This window comes from Pipistrellus kuhlii, unplaced genomic scaffold (genome assembly GCF_014108245.1).
Source record: "Pipistrellus kuhlii isolate mPipKuh1 unplaced genomic scaffold, mPipKuh1.p scaffold_m20_p_8, whole genome shotgun sequence".
NCBI classification, from domain to species: domain Eukaryota; kingdom Metazoa; phylum Chordata; class Mammalia; order Chiroptera; family Vespertilionidae; genus Pipistrellus; species Pipistrellus kuhlii.
In genome coordinates, this window is record NW_023425584.1 from 21750565 (window position 1) to 21775088 (window position 24524).

The 24524-nt window shown below is 40.8% G+C and overlaps 1 protein-coding gene across 1 annotated transcript in view; it reads left to right on the top strand.

Moving 5' to 3' along the window:
- GRXCR2 (glutaredoxin and cysteine rich domain containing 2) overlaps positions 1–24524 on the top strand; it is a 49729-nt gene extending 25205 nt beyond the window's left edge. Inside the window, exons 2-4 of the mRNA XM_036425361.2 lie at positions 11631–12025; positions 17404–17631; positions 23126–24524. Of these exons, the coding sequence (XP_036281254.1) occupies positions 11690–12025; positions 17404–17631; positions 23126–23308 (747 nt within the window). The 5' untranslated portion in view covers positions 11631–11689 and the 3' untranslated portion in view covers positions 23309–24524. The remainder of the gene's footprint in view (positions 1–11630; positions 12026–17403; positions 17632–23125) is intronic.

A 24524-nucleotide genomic window follows, 5' to 3' on the forward strand; every position in this document is an offset into this window, starting at 1 on the left:
TGATACAAAGACTTGTGCCAACTCAGCTCGGAGGCAATGAGGAAAAGGCATTTCAAAGTACAAGGAAGATGGCTTATCTCTCCATTCCAGTGATTTACAGATAATGCAGGTGGTTAAATTTCAAAGCCATCTGTGGGGTCTCCTCTGAGGCAGAGCGTAGAGAACCAACCTCACTGGTAGCTAAGTTACAACCCAGCCATGGAGAGGCCTCATATATCCACAAGTCTGTTATGGGATCTAGATTATGACTAGATGGATTAAAAGCATTTTCTGTCCCACTTTTAAGGAATTGGCTATTATTCCCAAGTGGCCAAATTGATGATGTGAGTGAAGCATTATTAATGGTGAGAAGCATGAACTTTGGGCTCAAACCTGGGCAAGGATAACAACTGACTTCGGTACCCTGGGCAGATAACATAACATCTCTGAGGCTTCAGTTTCCAGTCTTCCTATCTGTAAAATACCTTTCTCATATATAGAAAATGCTCAGTAGCAGCAGCTGTTTTTCACTATGAAGCAGGTGTGAGTGGGAGGTGGGGAGGACTTTTAAGCAGGCAAGCATCTTAGGACAGCATCTCCAAGACTGTGTTTCTGAGAACCCTGATCCTATGAACTAGAATTCCAACAATAAAAACAGTTTTTTTTGTAAGTCACCTCTACTCCTTTTTGGAAATAGTATATCCCCAAGTCAAGATTTACAAAGTACATTAGCATACTTAACATTCTGGGAAGTCTTCAACAAAGAAATCAATTTACCTTAGCTTAACTCAACATTTCCCAAACTTATTAGGATTTGTGGGTCATACTTTGGGAAATGATGGCACAAGAAAAAATGTCCTACCTTCTAGTCAGAGCTCCTTGATCCTACTCTTTGAATGGGCTGACTTGTCATCACATTGTCATGTGACCTGGGGGGTAGATAAGTTGGACAAGCCACCAGACTGTCCCATATCACCGAGATCCATATGAAAACCCACTCCTGAAGGAGCTTAAGTGATCTTGGGGAAAAAATGGTGACATGGGATATGACAGTCTCTTAAACGATTGGCTTGTAAATTTCTATTTTGAGTGGTGGTGGAATAGGTGGGGGGATGGTAAATTTAGATTTTGTTCTTCACGTTTTTTTTTCATAAAGTCCCACGAACTCTCACAACTCTCTACAAATGATCAATAATTAAAATAATTCTTCTGCCATAACAATATTTTAAAAGGAAATGCCAGACTGGTGTTTAAATACACACACACACACACACACACACACACACGCACATGTGCACTCTCTCTGTATAGTAATGTATGAGCAGATTAAAAGGATATGTTTAATTTATAAGCTGTACTCTGATTAGAAATGATAGATGTGGAAAGATCACTAAAAGATAATGTTCATATTCAATTTGCAATAATTGCACTTTTTTTCCCATCAAGACACATATCTAATATAACCTTCCAAATCCCAAAGTACACACAAAAAGAAAGTCCAGTAAATGACTTCAGAAGGGATAGAATACAAATCTTACTTCTAAGAAGATTCAGAATACACTAGGGTGTAAGTCAAAATGTAGAGAAGCAAACTTAGATATCAGTGAATATTTTTGTAATGTATTATTTGCTTCCATTTTTTATTACAAATATTTCAAATGTTAAAAGGGGAAGAATATAATAAACAGCCATCAAGAATTGTTAACATTTTCCAATTTTTACTTCTTATATATGCATACATAATTTTTTCATAATACATTGCAGGCATCATGACACCTCACCTTAAATATTTCAGTGTGTAGCTCCTATTGAAAGGACATTCTCTCATATAATCACATAGCATTATTTTGCCTAAGAAAATTAACAATAATTCTCTAGTTGCATCTAATACTCTAGAGTCAACTTTTCCAGGAACCAATCAAGGTTCATATATTACATTTGGCTATATCTCTTTAGAGCTAGAATGTTCCTCTCGTCTCAGCATTTTCCCCCAGGATGTTGACCTTTGGTGAGACGAGTTGTCTTGTAGGATATCTACATAGTGGCTTTGTTCATCTATCTGGTTATTTCATCTTAGAGTTATTTAGCTCTTTCTTCTAGTACCCTGTGCTTTCTGTAAAGTAAAAGTTAGATCTAATGTCTTAATTAGATGAATATTAAACATTTTTGGCCAAAACACTCCACCAATAATATATTGTTTATTCCTGATTCCCTATTGTCCCAGTTTAATTTTAAACAGTGCCTTCCATCATCAAGAATGTCTTGATCAGACACCTCCTCTATAAATGAAGCATCACACAGAATGTCACTTTGTCCATCATCAGGGAGACGAAGTCTAATCACTGGGCTAGATGTCCATGAGATGAGAGCTTTAAAAAAAAGATCTAGAGACATTGAATCATGCAACAGACTGATGTATCTTAGAGGGAAGGGGGGGAGGATAAGAAAAGATTAACCAATGAATTTATATGTATATATGCATAGGCCATGGACAGACAATGGTATGTGGGGAGGGATGGGAGTAGGGTAGAGGAGATTAATGGGGGACGGGGAGACATCTGTAATACTTGCAACAATAAAGATACAATTTTTAAAAAGTAATGAGCCCCCAAATGAGCTTATAAATTGAGTGATTTTGTTTATGTAAGTCAGGCATGTCAAACTCAAAGGCTAACATGGGCCAAATAAACAAGGTTTAAGTTAATGTGGGCTTCAAAAAAAAAAACATAGGCTTCAATTTTCATAGAAACAGAGATTTATTTCGATGGAGACAAGTTGAATACAAAGGGCTGAAATCAATGAGTAATTGTTAACATAAAATAATAGAACACTTTAATAAAAATTAATATTTTTTGAACATTAATTTACCAGACACTGAATAACTGCACAAATTAATAAGCATAATGCAAATAAACCTATTTTTCTTCTCCAAAAGTGAAATATTTCATGTTGTGCACACCAAACAAGTCAGTACAAGACTAATGACGTGGCAATCGGCTGCTAAAATATTCGCTGCTAGTATTAGTGGAGAGAAATGGTGCGCCTGCACGTAAGGCGCGAAAGGGAAATGAATGCAACATGATTATAGTAATCAGTCATTAGTGGACGTTGCAGTTCTTATTAATAAATATGTATAACAGGATATTGTAAAAATTAAGTTATGAAATTTTTATTAAAATTTTTTTTTACATACTGTTACATTGGCTGGGCTGCAAAAATATTAATTGTGGGCTACATGTGGCCCATGGGCCATGAGTTTGACATGCTTGTGTAAGTAATTTCTACTTTCAATGACCCATCAAAATTTTCTGCAATAGGGCACATTCCTGAATAAGTGATTCTACCTTAGGTTTGATTTAAGTCAAAGTCCCTTCTTTCTGTATTGAAATGGACTGAAAAAAAATATTTTTAATAAAAAGTATGATTTCTTATTATTTGAATTCAACCAGAGGAAAAATGGTAGAAATTTGAAGATCTGATTTTCTCCAGCAAATTGCATAAATTCATCTGTACTTTAAAAATGTTAGGTGCAGTTTACTTTAAAAATACTGTGTTTTCTAATATTAAAATCAATATTAGCTCATTTTCAGACATTTAGAAATATATATAAAAGTGTGAAAAAAAATCACCACTAATCACCTACTTAGAATCATTGTTAACATCTTAATGTATTTAAATTTGAGTCTTTTCCTCCTATACAATTTTACATATTGAATTCTAAATCACAGGACCAAAAAATTGTGTTATACCTTTCCCCACTTAATCTGTATATAAATATTTTTGCATATTATTTCAAATTCTTTGTGAATCTTTAAAAAATAACTATGAAGTATTTTACATTATAAATTTTCTACTGTAGAAAATTGAAATTTTCCCCCCCAATGTTTTTCCTATTATGAATAATGTTCTGGAGAACATATTTATCTATATAAATATTTTTCTTCATTTAAACTTATTTCCTTGGGAGTGCTCCTAACCACTTCTGGTTTGGCACTGCCCGATTTGATCAATTTTTGGTCAAATTAACTCTTAAAATATTTAACATTCCTTCTTCTATCTTTTTAGCAGTTCTGGTGTCAGCAGAGGGGACTGCAGGAGGCCCCCAAACAGCCCCAGGAGCAATTAGCAACCAGAGGTAGGTGCCATTGAGCCCTGAGTCAGTGTTCTTGCTGCTACTGGCGATTGTGTGTAAGCCCCTCAGACCTTGGATCTTACGCTGCAACTTTTGAGTTATGAACTGTTAGACTTTCTTTGAGCATTCCTTTTTGTCAGAATTTGATTGGATCTGACTTAGAAACTGAACTGGGTCCCAGGTTGGACTGTTTCCAACTTAAACTGGATGGGTCCAGTGTGAGACCTCAGTGTTTGGTGGCTACTGTGAGACCTGCTGGGTCACCCCGCTCTCTCCAGGGTTAGCAGACGGTTTCCTGGGAAAACTGGCAGAAGCCAGCAAAGGTCAAGAATTCTCACCCAAGTCAGCTTGCTGAGATCTCCATCGGTGGTGCTTGGGTGAGAGAGGAAGGGGAAATCTCATGTCCCTTCCTTTCCAAATTCCGATTGGCAGGAAAAACATTAGTTATCGATCCTCTCTTCCAGGGATAGCTATTGTCTTCTCGTCTGTCTCCTTTTGTGACCTGAGTACTTTGCCTGGCAGCTATCAGGTTGGATGTTTCCCAAATACAGACAGACAGAAATGTGGGTTGCACTCCATTTTAGGCTTGGGTCCTACCTACTATTGCAGCTCTCAGAGGAATTGTCCAAGTCTTTCCTTCTTCCTTGTGCTTATCTTTGGAAGTGGCTCTGGATCCTCTTTGGAGGTGCCTTTTGTGTTTATGGGGTTGTTCAATACTGCAAGGAATGTTTACTGTTTGTCCCGGTGAAACCTAACAAGATATTGGAAAAAAAAATATTTTTTTCAAGTAGCTCTCTGGTCAGATGTTGGTCACATTGGATGCTGATATTCAGAGCCTGATAGGAGCTTCTTTTTAAAACCTTCCTTAAGCTAAAATAAAACTGGGTACCTAGAGGGAAAGAAAAACATTCTGAAGCCATTATGGAAGGCTTTATTAAAACATTCTAAAGAAATGCAGCTGTAAATCTAGATCATAGAAATGTTTTTAAAAAATTAAATTTATTAGGCTGACATTGGTTAATAACACAGAATAAGTTTAAAATGTATAGTTCTATAACATATCATGTAAATATTGCATTGTGTGCTTACCACCCATAGTCTAGTCTCCCTCCAGCACCATATCTTTGACCCTTTTTTGATTTCCGTTAGTTGAAGATCTCCCTGGTATAAAGAAGCAAACTGAGGACAATTGTAGATGGATGGCTGGGTCAGCCTCTTGATGTCATTCAGTCTGCAACCCAATTTTTCAAGAAATTAAAAGCAATTACACTTGGCTTACAAATCGAGTCTTTATAAAAACAGAAATTTGACTCTAGAAAGAATCCAGAGCTCACCTATTCTTTTTAGTAATTTCCAAATCTCCTCTATTCATCTCAAAGGCTAGCAAATACTGTAGACCTGGATTTCGGGGTGGTGGTGGGGAGTCCTTCTTGGAGAGGTTATATCCTTTCTCTGTGCCTTTGAGATGCAAATGTTCTACCTGGTCTTCTCTAGGAACACAGAGCCATTTCTTGAAATGCAAACTTCAGGGATATAGTTCTGATCACAAAAAGAAGACAATAAGAAGCTATTTGAAAATTAGGTGAATGAAAAACCTTAAAAAATTTCCCTACAAACGTTGCTAGAAGCTTTAGCTGTCTTAACTTGTTCTATCTGCCAGAAATGCAATTGGGATAAAACTGTTGTTCTATAAACGAGTTCTGTGTTAGCACACCTGTCTCTTGGCTAAAGTGTAAAAACAAAAGCTGTAAGATCTCTGCTCCTGTGTGTATGTTTATGGATGTCTGTGTATGTATTTTATAGATGTGTGATATTTTCTACCTCCAGGTGGTATTGCCAAAATTAATTTGTAAAGAACTCTATTTAATTGGCTTCAAGACAAACAAGCAATGTACATAAATCAAATATACTCTTAGAAATATGTAAACTAACCCAACTGTTTTTCAAGTTCATGTGATCTAGGATAAGTCATCCTATATAATAAAAGCCTAATATGCTAAGTGTCTGGTTGTCCAGTCAGCCATTCAACCAATCAAAGCATAATATGCTAATGATATGGTAAGGCAATTCCACCACTCTCTATGACATGCACTGACCACCAGAGGAAGATGCTCTAACCAGTAGGTTAGCTTGTTGCTGGGTCAGGCCAATCAGGACTGAGCGAGAAACACCCTGGAGCCCTCCCTTGGTCTCTCCCCAGCTCACCAACCTCTCACGTCCCTCCCAACTCCGATTGTGCACTGGTGGGATCCCTCGGCCTGAACTGCACCCACTTGCAATCTGGGACCCTTCAGGGGATATCAGAGAGTCAGTTTTGGCCCGATTCCACAGGCCAGGCCAAGGGACCCCACTGGTGCATGAATTTATGCACTGGGCATCTAGTTGGTAAATAAAAGCTAGTTTAAGCTTGTTGGTTTAATTAAAATAGGCATGTCGTTAGAGTTAATAGCTTTAAATGTAATGCTTTTATTCTACTCAGGTTTATTAAAAGTCAAATAAGTTCATGATATCTCTGTTATTGAAGTTGTCAACAAATAAATAAATAACTTAAAATAACGGTTAGCTGTTTAATGTTTCACAAATTTACATGAGTAATCTAAACAGAATTGTTAAGAACAAGGAGCTCTAGCCAGTTTTGCTCAGCGGATAGAACATTGGCTTTAGGGTAAAAGATTCCCAGGTTCTATTCAAGTCAAGAGCACATACCTAGGTTGCAGGCTCCTTCCTCCTCAGTCCAGGCCCTGGTTGGGGCTTGTGCAGGAGGCAACTAATTGTTGTGTTTCTCTCACATCAATGCTTCTCTCTCTCTTTCCCTCACTCTTCCATTCTCTCTAAGAATCAATGGGAAAATATCATTGGGGGAAGATTAATAAAACAAACAAACAAAAAACAAGGAAATTAACTGGATGCAAGTAATATAAAAGTTTATAAATGGACAGGGTTGACACTGTGTCAGGCACTTTAATTTTTTTTTTTACATTTTTTTAATTATTTGCTTATTTGGTTTGGTTCCTGGGGGGCCCTGGCTAAGGAGTATCCTTAAGTCTCTTGGCATTCTCCCCCTAATAGTTACTGTAGTCTCCCTAGTATGCTGTATTCTTTCAGAGGTCTCAAGTGCATTTTTTGCAACCATCAGCAGTACATCAGGTGGTCTCACTGCATTTGGAGTAACAGAAATAACTTTAACAATGAGTTGAACAGCAAGAACAATTTTTCCACAGATTTGACATCATACCCTACGCATTTCCCAATGAGACAAGAACACTTTCACTCTAATGGTGGCTGAGAGTGGCACTAATACCAAAATTTTGGACCATCTCATATGTAGGAGAGGATGACCAAAAAAGGGGGGAAGGTTATTAAATTACTTAAACAAAGAGGCCATTAAACTGATGTGGCTCTAACAGCATGGTGATCTACCAAAATCTTAAAGTTTTGATTTTTGCAAACCCAAATTTAGGTCTGTAGGTATTTCATGGTTAGAAAATCAAAATGCTAAGAGTAACCCATCACAAACAACCAACTAGGCTTTAAATTACAGCCAATCGGTAATTTCCTTACTTTTTCTCCATAAAAGTCTCTCTCTCAGCTCCTGCTGACAGAGCACTCCTAACCACCTCTGGTTTGGTGCTGCCCAATTGGAATTTATTTTTGTTCAAACTCTTAAAATGGAAAAAGAAAAATCTCCTTAAGAGAAATTATTGGGTTGAAAGAGATAAGTTTTTTTCATTTATTCTTTTCTTGATTATCAAAGTAAGATAAGCTTATCCTAGACAATTAAAAATATAATAAACTGAGAAGAAAAAATTCAGTATCTTTTGTAACTGGACAACCAAGAGGTCCGGGCTGCCTGTCACCACTTCAGCCAATTAAGGAGAGAAAGGATTGAATCCTATATGAGCGTTTATTTCAGTAATGCTGTCAGTGTGGGAGAGCAGCAGGTCATCCATAATAATCTGCTCTGCTTCTCCCTTTAAGCCAGCTGCTTATATTGGGTAGAAGGGCAAAGATTATATGGGAAAGTAGGAATTACAGGCATGGGGAAGCAGGGACAGGATAAGCATTGCAGGTTACAAGTTATGTGGGCTGGCAGGGGTCAGAGAGCAGCTCTTCTGGGCACCCTGGGACCAAATTACAAGCAATAGAGGCTGGGGGTTGTAAAGAGAAGGTGCCTCCGGGACTAGGGACTAGATTGTTTCAGCCACGAGGTTGTAGATCTCTCTATAACATTATGCAGTTCTCGGGTCAGGAGGCTGGGCTGCATTCCGACATTGGCTTCCATGTCCCAGGGCGTACAACTCCTAGCCAGGTTAGAATGTGCTTTCTCTAAGGAGAACAGACCCATCACAGTTATTAACAAAGCATGATTGATATTTCTTATAATTGTAACTAGTCCCCAATGTTCTCTTTCTTCCCCTAACACTTTCACCCGTTTTAATCAATGTCAATGTTTTGACATTATTTCTTCCGATTTATGCAGGTTCAAGGAATAAACATTTTTAAGGCTTTTCATCGTACTACCAGAAATGCTTTCAATTTACCAATTATGTCCTCCTTTTGGAACTATTCTGAAAACACTAACATCTAAAAACTATCAAGAAGTATGATTCTTTCAGAACCTTTCGTGATTTTGGTCTGGCTCACTCAGAGTCTGTTGTGAACATAAAACTGTAGAACAAGGCCTAAAAACACTTTAGAAATAGTTTTGGCTCAGTGAATAGAGCGTTGGCCTGTGGACTCAAGGATCCCAGGTTTGATTCCAGTCAAGGGCATGTATTTTGGTTTCGGACACATCCCCATTAGGGCGTGTGCAGGAGAAAGCTGATCTATGTTTTTTTCTCATTGATGTTTCTAACTCTCCCTCTCCCTTCCTCTTTGTAAAAAAATCAATAAAATATATTTAAAAACAAACAAACAACTATAGAACAAATGTTACTTGGAAATCTCATTTCCAGTGTTTGCTTTCTTCAGATAATTAGATGATTCTTTTTTTATAGTCAGGAACCCGTTTAATTCAATTGTGTCGATATTTCTAAGTTAATTTTAACATAACAATTTTCAAGGTGGCAGGAGCATGATTGTGCGAATGCATCAGTGCACAGGCTCTGGTTGAAGTCTACTCTTCTGAAAGGCTACCTTTGTTAATGGTTTTCATTTCTTGGGCAATTGAAAATGCCTGTTTGACAGGTAGCTGTGAATGGAAGTCAGCTCACTGATCCTTCCAGACGAAGATAGATTATTGGTCATTTATTCATACCAGTTCCTGGGATGAATAGAAGAAAATATTCTCTTTTTTAGGGCTTCCCAATCTTTTTCATGGCATGGCATACATAGAAAATAATGATATTTGTTCTCTACACTGGAATAATCACGTAAAGCTGATGCAATCACAGGTGACTGACTGCCGGGGAGCCTTGGGGCCCACTTGGTTGTCCTAAGCGCTGAGGGATACAGGTTCCAGTCTCCTGTAAAGCATTCTTGGTACATCAGGGCTGGCCTTGCTTCTGATGTTATGAAGAGCATATCTTTGTGTTTTTAGTTTTTTTAAGAGATGCTGCTTCTGTGTGTGTGTGTGTGTGTGTGTGTGTGTGTGTGTATTTAACCCATTTCTTGTATTGATTGTACCGGGGTTTTATCATAGTGAAACCCCTCCTATTTAGTAGAAATATAGATCTTTTTCCTGACAACTTTCTGATCTTACCTCTTCACTATTGTCCACAAATTATGTGTAACTCCTCTTCCAAAAGTTTTATTTTATTTCGCTCGCCTAGAAGTCATCCATTCAATTCTTACCTGATTTCTACTATGTATCAGGTGCTTTGATAAACACTGGGGATAGAGAAATGGTAAAGACAGCTTCTGACTCTACGCAGCTCTCAGCCTAGTGGGTCGCGGGTAGGGGGAGGGAACCACAAAGGATGGTAAAGAAAACAACAAGCACTGGATGGTGGTAGAGTCAGCTCCCTGAGGCAGGGAGGCAGGCTTCCCAGAAGTGGTGACATTTAGGTTGTGACTTCAAGGGGAAGTTTGACATACCAGTGAGAAGTCAGTACTGTATAAAAGACAGAAACTGGTGGTTTTGAGAAACAGATGAGCTTGTCCGTGTGCCCGGAACTCCAATTCCAGGCACTTGGAAGAGTGAAGAGGACCAGGCTGGAAAGGAAGGTAGGGTTTAGGTTTTGAGGAACCTTGCCCACTGAAAGGAGGGGTTAGGACTTGTTATGCAGGAGACTGACATTCACAGAGTTGTGTTTTGGAACCTGCTCTTGCCTCAGGGTGGAGAGTGGACCTGCAGATGTGTAGGAAAGTCATTAGGAGGCTGCAACTTTGGAAACAAAAGCCGTGGAGACTTGACGTAGGCCTAAGGTACTGGGCTACTCATGAAAGGAGTGGTGATAGAATTCCTAGGAGTGGCCACAGGAGTTTGAGAAGTCAGTTTGAACACTACAGTAAATGATATCATTAGCAAAACCATCCCAGCTCTTCAACCCATTCTTTCAGACCCAACCCAAGGGCCCTTTCCTTTATAATACTTCTTCTTCCATCCTTTTCCCCTCAGGGGCCACTTTCTTCCCAGAATAGCTATGCTGGGAGTCAGCAGTGAGCTGCTTGCTCCTTTCCCTAAGCAGGAGGCTATTTTATATGTGTTAGGTCTGTTTCCTAAACCAGATTGCAGGAAACCATGTTTCATGCTTCTCTAATAGTCATTCCAATGATAGTCTCACAATGTTGGGCATTTACCAGGTGTTGTCTGCAGTAGGCAGGGGTGCCTAGCGCTATGCTTGCAAAGAAAAATTTTATTTTGTCTTAAGAAAAGAAAAACTTGATTGAAGTATAATCAATGTGCAATAAACTGCCTATATAAAATAAACATAAAGTGGAACTTATCTGGTTAACACAGAGGCAGGAGGCCCAGAGTCCAGAACCCGTGGCTCCCTCTTGTCTAAGATTCCATGAGACACAACTGGAAAACCTTTGACTTGGTGTTTTGGAGTCAGCTAGAACTGAGTTCAAATCCCTGCCCTTTACTTGCTTAGCTGTCATCCAGCAGATAAATGGGGAAACTGCTCTGAGCCCCACTTTCCCCTCTGTAAATAAGGGACAGTAATACATATACTGTAGAGTTATTGTGAGGGCGAAGTAAGCTAATGTATGTAAAAATCTCTGGCACTTATTAAATGCTTATTAGGTCATGGCTGTTGTTAAGAATAACAAGACATTTGCTAACTCATTGAGTTATTGATCCTTATTGAACTTGCACTTGTTCAGTCTCAATAAACTTACTCAGGTTAGGAAAAGCCAGGGTTGGAGTGAATTTCTGGGCGAGTTTGGGATTCAGAAGGGACCCAATCTTGTCTTATGCTCCCTTCACTCCATCAACCCGCAATCGCCTGCCTTTGCATGGGGGTCTATCAATATTTAATGTGTGGGTGTCCGTTGCTGTAAACTGAGTATATCCCAGCAGCGACTTGAATTAATTATGTGCAGGAGGAGAGAAAATAAAGTGCCTTTTTCTCAGAGCTCCGAGTTCCACTGGCTGCACTGAGGCCTGGAAACCACAGAGGGACGTGTCCGCTGATGGAGGACTCTGAGAAGAAGCTGAACCAGAAGAGCGACGGCAAGCCCCGGAAGGTCCGATTCAAAATCTCTTCCTCCTACAGCGGCCGAGTGCTGAAGCAGGTCTTCGAAGATGGGCAGGAATTAGAATCGCCAAAGGAGGAATACCCTCACAGTTTTCTCCAAGAGTCCCTGGAACCCATGGATGGTGTTTACGGGTCTGGGGAAGCCCCCAAGCCCCGGTCCTACTCCCCTAAGCTGACTGCTCAAAGGATCAGTGTGTTCAGAGAGGGCAATGCCTACACGTTGGCGGGCAGCCAGCCTTTCTTCAACGATTTCAAGGCAAATGACCATAAGGTGGGTATTGTGTGTGGGGTATAAGCGTTAAGGACTAAAGTGAGTTTAGAGAAGCACCTGAACGTTTCAAATTTGTATTATACTAGCCAGGGCTATAGGGAAGTCCCTCTTAGGATAATATTTCTGGGAAAACAATAGCAAGCTTGTGGATTAGTCATTGGAAATTGTAACAAGCACGATAGTATTCAAATTCCATCCAGGGTAAGAAAAAAGAATTGCACGGGGTCTTTGGCTGGGTTACCCCAGTAAGGAAATTACATAGAGGTGCTGTGGTTTTCAGGTTGCCCGACCGCTGTTTTAGAAAATGATGCAGCAACTGGTCGTCTTGTTTCCTGGAAGAGCTAAGTGTTTGGAGGTGTTCATTTTACTCCAGGCAGTTATTCAGCATGTGGTTTCTCCATTACTTGTTTTTTTTATCCCCATCTCCCTCGTGCTGCCTGCTTTCAAACAATGTCTGTCTGTCTGTTAGTTTATGTATGTTGCCCTTTCATTGCTCATTAGCATGAACACTGGGTAGGTGGAGTCCTGGGAAGAGATGGTGAAGAGCAAATCAACCAGAGGAGATGTTACACAGGGGAAGAAGTGTGAGCTAATAGTTCATTTGAAACATGTATTTTATTTGTGAATGTCAGTGGTCTTCTCCAGTAGCATGGATAATTAAAAGCCCAGGCATGGTTTTCTTTTTAAGTTAGACGAGCCTGGAAAGGTAGTCACTGATTTCCAGAATCTCACAGGAGATGTGGATATGCTCTCTGCCACTGGGACTATGAATGTGTTTCTTAAAAAAGAGCAAATACAGGTTATTAAGGAATAGCGTTTATGAGTAGGATTTATACTCCTCTTTAAAGTGTGAATTTCAGATAATTACTCTCTAATCATTTTTATTAGTTTCCTAAGGGAACAAACACTACATCTATAGCAGACAAATGTATTGGCCTTGCTAGCACTGATAAGAGTGTAATTATGGGCATGTCCACATTTATCAAAGAGAGTACTGGTTTCTTTTTGGTCTGAAACGGGGCTGGAAGGAACAGCCCCTCGTGTTTCTGGAGTGGCTTCTGCATCACAGAGCACTATCACGTACTATTGCATTAGGTCTTCATGACAATCTTGAGGAGGAAGGCCAAGTGTGACCACTCCCATTTTGCAGATGAGGAACACCGAGTGCCACATTGTTAAGGGACTCAGCCCATATGGTCACAGGTGCAGAGTCAGAGTAAGAACCCAGGTCTTCTGATTCCCCATACTCTTTTCCCTATGGAATATCCCTTTTTAGCAAAGAAAATCACTACTAATAATGTCGATGATAATAATATTGGTACCATTTACTGAATGCTTGTTATGTCCTAGGTTCATAGCTGTCTTGTACTTATAGTACCTCATTTTACCTAAATCTTATATATAGGTTTAGAATTTACAAATCTGTAGTTTATTCAGTACCTTATACAAGGCCATAGTAGATAGTACTGAACTGTTGACCTTCTTAAGTCAGAATACCAAACTTTTCATTCATATAAATTCATGTATGATTAGACATAGGTTTATAAAGCCATACACAGCACGGTAGATTTAAACACCAGATTCTAGAGGCCATGTTCAGGGTTAGATTCGTGTCTGGTTTAGTTATCCTTGTTTTCTATGTTGCCTGATCACATGCCACATCCCATTCTAGCCAGCCTTTCCATGTAAGAGGGATTAGGATGGATTTATGCACCTGCACCCACTGAACAGGTTGTCAATGTGGTGTTTATGAAAAGTAAGGAAAACGAGAGCTGGGAAGTCATGAATTTTCAATAGTGAACCCAATTGTAAAATAACTCCTAGTAAATACTGGCTGTGAGGCAACATTAGGTAGTAGTTAAACACAGTAATTAAAAACAGAGGCTTTGAACTTGAACAGATATCTGTATACCCAGGTTTATAGCAGCTTTTTCCACAACTGCCCAAAGGTGAAAACAACCCAGATGTCCATCAATAGGTGAATGGACAGTCAAAATGTTGTATATACGCACACAATGGAATATTATTAAATCTTTAAAAAGGAAGGAAATTCTGACACGTGCTACAACATGGACGGAATTGGAAGACATTATGCTAAGTGAAATAAGTCACAAAAGGACAATCATATGATTCCACTTATATGAGTAGTCAGATTTATAGAGATAGAAAGGATAGTGGTGGTTGTCAGAGGTTGGGGGGGGGTGGGGAGGGCAGAGAGAGAAGGAGGAGTTATTGTTTAACGGGTACAGAGTTTCAGTTTGGGACGAAGGAGAAGTTCTGGAGATTGATGATGGTGATAATTAACACCACAGTGTGAAAGTACTTAAAGCCACTGAACTGTTCACTTAGAAATGGTGAAAATGGGTAAATTTTATGTTATGTTTATTTACCACATCAAAAATAACGTGTGTGTGTGTGCATGTTTAAATAAACAAGGGCTCTGATTTCGGTTAACTTGGGCATAATGTCCATTCTACCCACTTACCTGTGTGAGCTTGGGCAAAGCCACTTAAACTAGCTGAGCTTCAACGTCATAATCTATGATATGGGGGTAATAAAAGTACTTGCTTCCTGCTTCCAAAGAGTGTTGTGATTAAAGAGAGATAACAGATAAGAAGCCCTTGGCATTGTGCCTGGCACATTATATATGCTCTGTAAATGTTACCTACCACTGCTATAATGACCAGGTTCTTATGAAACAAACATTGAGACTTTTAAAAATTTTATGTGGTAGATAGAGAAAGTGGTTATAAACAATAAAATATTTTAAGGAATTAAAACTGGCCAAAGCTTATAAGGTCCATAAAAAATGGAAGGGGAAAGAAGAGAAGTAACATCCCCTGAACACCCACTTTGTACAGAATACATAAATTCAGCCTTACCACAATTCTATGAGGAAGAATTTGACAAATTGGGAAAAAAAAGAAGAGAAGTTCATAGGGGCTCAATAAGTGGTACATCTCACACAGCTGTCTAATAACATTTGAATACAATTTAAACTCAGGTCTGCCTGCCCCCAGAGCCCATTGCCCTTTTCCTACCTGGTGATGTGTTTAAACTCAGAGCAGCGGTGAGGTGTCATGGTGACTGAATAGCAGCCTCAGACACTGCCATTGATATCGGGATATTTATGAGGCTCAATCACATAGATTACCATTCTGGGCACTGTGGAAGGAAACATAAAATTCCTGGCTCCATCCCGGCCTCCTATAATGTACGAGCAGGTGTTCCTCACAGGCCATCGGATGCAACCAGATCATGTGAAGTTTAGTTACACCCGGAGCCGTTCCTTAGACACCAGGAAGAGCTTGGCTGTCAGGGTGCCTGAAACTTAAACACACCTTTAGGGTACTTGGGACCGTCCACCTTTGGAATACATTAAACATAAATGGACTGTCCTGGCTGTCTCAGATACTGATTAGCTGAGAGGCAGGCGGTGGGTCGAACCAGAGGGCTGCAGAGTTTTTTCAGTATATTGAGAGTTTTGCCTGGAAAAAAAGAAACCAACCGTAGATGCGAAGAAAGCTCCCTCGTAACCGAGCCTCTGGGGCTATTACTGGAAGTGGAAATGGAACCTTCCAAAAGTGCCACCATCTTTATCTGCTGATGCTCAGAAGCTGATAGTCCAGAGTGCGAAACAGGAACCCCCCACGCACCAAGCGGTAGGAAATGGAAGCTGCCACACGATCCCTAGAAGAGAGGGAGGGAAACCAGGCCAGGTAGGAAGCTTGTGGCTTCATGAATAATTATTGAGAGCCCCATGGATGTTTCAAGGAAGGGGACCTGAATATTGGACCACGGCCCAAGCCAGATTGAGAGTGCTTCAGTGGAGCATCTAACAGACTGGGTGATGCAGATCTGCAAAGGCAGGACAGAACATTTCCCACCGAAGCATGCGGTTGTGTAGCATGATGGCACATGCGCTAATGACCAAAGGAACAGTTCTTAATAACAACAGCAGTAGTAGTGCCTACCCTCTGCATGGTATCTTTAGCGTTTGCAATCCCTGTTTTATATCTTCTTTATAGGACCGCCATCCCTGGAAGAGGACATAATTAGCCTCAGGGAAGAGTGTACAAATATTTAATTGCTTAATAGACCCAGAAGCCAGTGAAGAGTTGAGGGCATGGTCCTAAGTCAACTTTTATATGACTGGCTAGAGAGAGGCTGGTGTAGCAGGAGAGCGCTTAGGAGTCTCAGGACAGCACCTGCTTACCAGCCAGTGTAGAAGCATGTCTGTGTTTTAATAATGAATTGGTCTCTGGTGGTTAGTGCATGCCAACGAGATGGCAGCCCATTTACAGATGGGCACACCGAGGCGCTGGGAAGCCAAATGACTCTCCTTTATCTCACAGTTGGTGAACAGTGGGATTGAGATCCAGTGTTTCCCTGCAAGCTGTCCTAGATCTGGGAAGAAATGTGTGTTCTTAGCTGAGTAACCCCTAAACATTTACTCCCCTGCTTCTCTACTGCCCAGATGATTCCTTAGCAGATGGTTAAGGCACACGAGAAATCTAGCAAGGGAGCAGGAGCTATTGAAAATGATGCCGTTGAAGTATATTTATTGACATAAAAAGATTTTTCATAGAAAAAGAACAGAAACAAGTTACAAGAGAATATATATATATATATATATATATATATATATATATAATATGTTAATATATAAAAATATAATGATCTTGGGAAAGTGATTGTGAATGGTGTAGTGTAGGTGCTAAGAATTTGGATTTAGAGCGAGACAGAGTTGGATTTGAATTCCAGCCAAGACCCTGAGTAACTTTGTGACCTTGAGACACACTTAACCCCCCTGAGGCTTGGTCCCTTAATCTGCAGAATGTGGAAACCATAGATCTACCTCATAGGGATGTTCAGGGGAGAAATGAGGTAATGTCTGTAAAATGCTTAGCACAATGTCTGACATCATAATAACAACAGTAAATGCTCAATAAATTGTATATGCTATTATTACTTATGCAAAGAAACAAGTTTGAGTGACATTAAAAAAAAAAAAAAAAAGCATTCCTTTGTGTTTTTAAAGCCCTCATTATGCCTGGCCCTACATCAGCTGCTCTGGTATGTGGTTGGAATAGGCACTTTGGACCCTAACCCTGCAGAGTCCAACACTCTAGATTTATGACTAGTGTAGCTTTGGTTGGCTACCATCAACAGGAAGAAGGAAGATGGTTGCCATGGTTTACAGAGAAAGCAAACAAACTAGGGAATGAACTGGAGATTTGTGGTCTGATGGGGTCACAAGTGCAGAAGAGCAGAAGTTCCTCTTGTCCTATTTCCTGGGACAGCGAGCAGGTTCTGCAGCCCTGTATTTATTTGGTGACTGTTGGTGGAGGTTCCATGCTCATTCTCCATTTCTCTAGTCCCCACCTATTATAGATTTTGGAAAGATAATCATCTACACGAATAACCTGAAAATCATTCGAACCCCAATGGACAAGAGAGATTTCATGAGGAAAATTCTCCAGAAGGAAGAGGAGATTGAAGAAGAGGCTCTGATGACCAAAGAGGAAATCTATGGAGATAGCGACCAGAACAACGGGCCTTTGGCGGAGACAGAAAACACGTTCCCCCACAACCAGTACCCCCAGGTGCGTCAGCAGGTCACTGTCCCCCCGGGAGGGCCCTACTGCAGTGGTCTCCAAATGGTCTTGGTTGTGCACTGCTTCAGTAAAACTTTCAAATATGACTACATACGATGTCTAAATACTTAAGATGTTATGGATTTTATTGCATTTTAATGGTACATTGTTAGCGGTAATAGTGGTAAGTCCATATTTCAAACACTCCTCATTTTAATTTTTTGGATGGCTTCTTTTGAGATCTGATTAGGTATCTGTTGTTTTTACTTTGCAATGTGGCTTAGAACATCTTGCTCTAAAAATTAGCTCTGCCCTTTTCTTATGGGTTCTCTTGTGCTTCTATTATTGGGGTCCTCAACCCACAGTTTCCTTGAAGAAACTTAATAAAGCTGCAGTTCCTTAGATTTTGTAGAGATGAGTTTAGTAAAAACTAACAGTATAATTTGTAAACCCACTAGGCCAGGCACAAGTAAACTGCAAAATGTGGAAAGTGAATGAATGAGCCGGAACACCATTGCCTCTTTACATAAAGTGGGGTCCCTTTATATCATGTTTATTCCAGGGTCCCTTGGGTACATTTTTATAGTGACTGCCAGTCTTAGTGAGGGCACCTGTCAACTAGTTTATTAAAAATTAGGATAACAATTTATTTTGAAAATATTATTAAAGCTAACTTCTTGTCACCTTTAGGTAAAAATATAAATAGCTCCCAGCCTTGGAAACCATTGCTCAGACATGCTAAGAAGGGGGTGGAAGACTGACAGTATTCACTAGTTCTTAAGGTGGGGTGAGTTGGGAAAAGCAATTTTGATGAAATTAAGCTAAGAGAGTAAAAGCTTGAGTGGCAGCAGAAGTGAATATATTTCCTCTTTACATCCTATCTCTTGGGACTTGAAGCTTTCTCTGGGGCACACTCTCACCTTCCACTTGTTGGCTTCCTTGCTCCTGAGTGATGTCCCCACCTTGGAGGCTTAGGGGACAGGAACAAGAGGGTCATGACCAGACCAGACTTTATCAAAAGCCTCTTATTAAAAGTTCTGCTCACAACCTCTCGTGTCTCTTTCTAATCTGATCACTCAGTGAGAGATTTTTAAAATACAAATCTGATTGTGTCATCCCTTCATCATCCCCCTTCCCCCACCCCAAACTTTCAATGGCTTCTCTTCACTTGGGATAAAACCCAAGCTCCTCACTTGTTCTAGAAAGTACTGTGTGCCTGGCCACTCTTGGCCTCTTCAGCCTCATCTCTTACCACATCTCTACTCATTCTCTCCATCCCAGAAACACTGCCTATCATGTGTTCTTTGCTTTTTCTTACTAGAGGCAACTTCGCTGGACCTTAGATATTCTCCAGATTCCCTGACACCTTTTCCTCAGCTCCTGATCTGAGTGGAGACATCCCTTCCTCAGAGCGGCCTCCCTGTCATCCATGAGGATAAATTCTCAAGAAGGGACCCCTCAGGGCAGTTCACACTCCTCACAATTGCAGTCTAATACTTATTTGGTTAATGTTTGTTCTCACACATAAGATTTAGTCTCCATGAGGGCAGGGCCTATTTGTATATTGGTGTAACACAATAGTTCCATTGCCTCCCATGATAGAGCCTGGCATATTATAAGTGCTCAATAAATAGTAATTGTTTGTGGAAAGAAGATTGGCATTTGGAACCAAGTGTTCTGCCTCTGCCTTCTCTAGATAACCCTACTCAGAACTTGGCACAGCAGTAGGCAGACAGCCACATGTTGCCATCCAACGCATTCCCTCCCTACTGTAACACCCATTCTATTCTTTTTCACACCATATTTCCACTTGTAGGGGCATATATATTCAGAAGAGAGCCAGAAAAGCTAGCATATAGGTCCCACTGCAGCCCTGAATGCAAAAGTAACAACAGGCTCGACATGACAATTGCCTTTCAATTCAGTATGGAGAGAGCCACGTTTCTTAGCTGGAATGCCATAAACGAGCACAGAGGTATGCAGCACAAAACTGCTGTGAAAGGTTATACTTCACTTGGCCTGTCCTTAAAACTGTGTTTTAAATGGCTATTTGTTTGCTCAATCCCTCATGCAGTAAATGCCCAGACAAGATTATTCTAAAAAAGGGTCAAAGAACACCAAAGAGCCCCTCCCAACCAAGGGAAGCAGTGGGGACATTGATGAAAGGGCAGGGAAAGGCTAATGCCAGGCCACGCTGCACCTCTGTAATAACTCTAAGAGTAAGGAGAGGGATAATTGAATTGAGCCACTGTGAAACATGGAAGGAAGGAAACCTGGCCCTGAGTTCAGTGGATTTGAAACCACAGATCATCTAGGCTCTTTTATGCTTCATCTGGGCTTGCCTTTGAAATAATAATAATAAGAAACAAATAATAGTAATAATAGCTACAGTTTATTGAGGGCCCATGATAGCCTGGCACCATGCCCAATGCTTTCCATGCCAGAGTCCATGTCATGCTCACGAAGACTCTGTGAGGTAGATATTTTTGGTGATCACCTTTTGAAACTGGGGAAGCTAGGCTCAGAGAAGTTAAGTAACTTACCAGAAGTCATCAGAGTCAGTAGTCAAACCCAGGTCCACCTGACTGCCAATCTCATGATCATAACCACTTAGCTAAGCAGCCTCCGGATTGGCGTTGGTTACCCTCTTCAGAGCTAACAAGCTTTGAGCCTGCAGTGAAAGCCCAGGCCCCTTTCCTTGGTCATCGAGCTGGTGGGAGGTGGTTTGAGAGGTTTGTTGGTTTCATAACCTGCACTATGCTGTACAACCATGTTCTAAGTCCTCTTACTGTTTTCTGAGAAGAATTTTAAAAAATAATGAGACAAGAGTAGAGACTTGATTTATTGAATCATTAAATAATTAAATGAATATGTTGAGGTGAGTAGTTGGAAAGGGAGCTAATTCGAGTTAAGGATAGAAACTCCAGTGCTCAGCTGGTGTGGTTCAGTAGTTGAGTGTTGACCTATGAACCTGGAGGTCATGGTTCAATTCTCTGTCTGGGCACATGCACAGTTTACAGGCTCAATCCCCAGTGTGGGTATGGAGGAGGCACCTAATCCATGACTCTCGCATCAATATTTTTCTCTCTCTCTACCTCTCCTTCCTCTCTGAATTTTTTTTTTTTTTTTTTTTTTTTTTTTTTTTTTTTTAATAAAGAAACTCAATATACAATCAGGTAAAATTTGATTGATAGTTTGGTTTTGTTCCCTACAGTGAGCTCACCAGGCCATTTTGTTAATCTTTCACTATTTGGCCTGGCATTCTAATATGTTAGGATTTTACTGTACTTTGACAACATTGACTTGTACCATTAAACTCTCTCTGGGATCAAGTCTAAAACATTAAAATGAGTGGATTTGGCAGAAAAATGGACTGTGGCAATTTGCTTTAAGAACATTTTGGCAAATAAATTTATTTTGAATACTTTAAGGGAAGGAAACACATTTCTGCATTGTTAATATCAGTATGGCAAGAATCAATAAAATATTAACAAAAGGGTGCACAGACATGATTTAGGTTTTCTTCAGTTGGAAAACACTCCCATTCTCTTAACTCTAGAATGAGTAAAGTATAATACCTCCTTGGGCACTGTGCAGCACAACGGAGCTATTTGCAGAACTAATGCCTCCCTTTTCAGAGATTATTTTTATTATTAGGTTATAAAATAAAGCCGTTAGCCGGGTGGAGCCACCCACTGGACTCCAGCTGTGTTGGAAGTGCCTAGAATTAAGAAAGGGAAGGATTCTCTAGACAACTTTGTTTTGCTTGTTCATTTGGCAAATATCTGAACAGTTGATATTTTCCTGGCTCCACACTAGATGTGCAGGAAGTGATGGTGAAAGGGACCACACAGCGAGCTTCCTGTCTAGTCCCCAGGAGCTCTCAGTACAGTGAGAGACCTGCCGTGCTTGGGGCAGGACTCCTGTCCAGAGGTTGGGTGGACAAGACTTACTGACACCTGAGAACATGGGTAGTGGCTGGGTTTGGTAGGGGCACAGGTTCCTGGAGACCAGCTGGAGAGAGACTTAAGGACAGGAGCGTGTTGAAAAACATAACTAAGCATTTAAATCCTCTGAGGAATTTGGTTTTAATCTGAAGTTTATCTGGGAGGCAAGTGTTCATTAAAAGGTTTCTTGAGTGCTCTGTGGCAGTCACAATGGCAGGCAACTTAGTAAAATTGGCATTAGTGGGGAGAATGGCCACCAGACTGGAGGCAGGCATCCACACTGAATTCCTGCTGGAGCTGGTAGAGGTGGGACTAGGGTTGTGACTGTGGGGTGGAAAAAATTGAATGGATTTGAAGGTAAATGAACAGGATTTGGTGCCAAATCCACCTGTATAGATTTGGTATTGTCCCTTGTTTCTTGGAAGGTTATGGTCTATGTATGATCTTTGCACAGAGTCCAAAGATTGCCAATTTTCTTGAGATGTTTTAGGAGAATAACACAATGGTAGACAAAGGGCCTTTTTCTGTAGGGTGGGAGTGGAGGACTGGAGACTTATTAGCAAGGCTTAGAAGTGAACAAACTCTCATGGAAAACCCATTAATATGCCACATAATATGGTATATTTCTTGTACTCTCTCAGGTGATATTCTAGCTACCATACTCAGAGAGATAAGCATTATCACTCCCATTCCACAGGGAAAGAAATGGAGATTTAGAGATTAAGAGAACTATGCAAAGTGCATTCTTGATGTTAGAGGCAGGCCTCAGTCCCAGGCTTCTGACTCCAGAGCAGAGCTCTGAATCCTGGGCCTTATGACAGTTCTCAAAGAGAATTAGGAGAAAGTATCACAAGAAATCAGAGCTAAGCTTCCAAGGATTGTGCCATCACTTCATTCATTCGCTTAGTCTCACAAAACCTTCTGTCTTGAGCATCTACTTCAGACAACTACAATGAGGGGCCCTGTAGTAGTTAATAGGAGCATAAACTCTGGTGCTCAGCTGTCTCAGATCAAAAACAGCCTCTTCTTCTTCTTCAAGATGCATGACAGTCGGTGAATAACTGAATTTCTGTGTCTCATTTTCCTACCTGTAGCATGGGGATGGTAACCCTTACACTGTCTCAGGGGATTGTTGGGGCATTAGATGGATTGGTATATGAACAGATGCTCTTAGAACAGCGCCTGGCACTTACCAGTCATGCTCCAAATGCGCACTCTTAGTATTTGGCAATGAGGAAGCCCGCATCTTTGCTCTCATGGAACATGCAGAAATTGCATGTCAGATAATAGTGATGAGGGCGATGAAAAGCGTCAAGTCTTGGGACGTGAGGCGTGGTGGCAGGGGATGCTGCCCGAGAGATGTCCACCAGGGGAACCCTCTCTGATAAACTTGCTGTGATTATTCCGTGCCTCTGACCAGTCCCCTCATCCCGTCTGTGGGAAGCATTTTCCTCTTGTTCTGTGCCAGCCTCTGCCCAGCCCAGCAGTGTTTTCACCTGCATGTGATCAATCAACTCGAACTGCTGCTGTTACTAAACCCTGACCATCTCTTGCAGGAAGGGGAGCTACCAGATGACAACTGCTTTCACTGCCGAGGCTCGGGCAGTGCCACCTGTTCTCTGTGCCACGGCAGCAAGTTCTCCATGCTGGCCAACAGATTTAAGGAGTCCTACCGGGCCCTGCGATGCCCTGCCTGCAACGAGAACGGCCTGCAGCCCTGCCAGATTTGCAATCAATAGCCCACGGCTTTGAATGTTGGCTTTTATCGCACCCTCTCTAACGCTGTTTCTAATAAATTGCCCCCACCCTCCATCTCCCAGCACAGAAGCCGCAGTGGCTGCGCTCGCTTCCACCGCTGGCAAAACACAACAACCCTCCTCCGTTACTTGACGACATTTCACAAGGCTAGTCATATCTCCATGTGGGTCTAAGTGGCAGAGGCATTTTCGAATTACAGTGGGCTTTGAAACTGGTTCTAAAATGATCCTTCCAGGAATGTGTGCGTGCATTTCCATTGCCTGAGCTCAATTTTCTCCTTGCACTAGTGAACCAATGAAGGCCCCTTTCAGGCAGCAGGGTGAAGTCATTTTCTGGCTGGGAGTGATTTTGCAAACTTATGCAGTGAGGAGGGAATGAAAAAGGCAGGTTTCTGATGAGCTGAATTCCTGTTGCTTAGAATGCATCGCAAAGTGTCATTGGTCAAATTGAAATTTTAATTAATCGGAAGGAAGGGATGCCCAATGGCCCCAGTGCACTTAGCAGGCCGCTGAAAACAAAATGGTAGGTCCAGCAGGTCCACGCTTTGTGCTGAAGATAGGCTGGCGGAGGAGGCATTTCTTTCAAAGCCCCCAGTCCCTCCTGTGAGATGGGCGTGGGTGAGCCCCAGGCAGGTGACAGCAGTGCTCCTTAGGATAAGATGAGACCAGACATGCCTGTGTACCTCCTAACTACTGAGGATAGAAGCCAAGTGAAAGCTTTCTGTGATCAATTTGGTGCTTGAGTACCTGTGAGTGATATCACTTCTTCCCTGAATTATTCCCAAATAAATCTGTTTTCAGTGTAAGATAGCCACAAGCTCCTCATAGAAGACTGCATGTTTTCTAGGCATCTACAGAAAGCCTTGAAAAGAGAAACCAACCAAGGCCGATTTTTAGCAATTATCTTTCTGCTGTCTGTGAATACACACACAAAGGATCAATCTTTCCTCTTCAACTTGGTATAAAATTAGAAACATGCTTTTGTTAATGGACTTTGTAGCCCAGTCCCCTTGAAATAACACTGTAAAATCTGTTATCTATTGAGATGCATTGCTTTTCTATGATAGTTATTTGGATTTTCATAAAATTTTTTCAAGATTTGTTTGTTAGCCTGTGATATCCAGCTATTAAAACTCACCAGTGGAATATAGCACTTTTCAGGCACTAGAAACACTTCTAATAAAAAGATTAAAATATT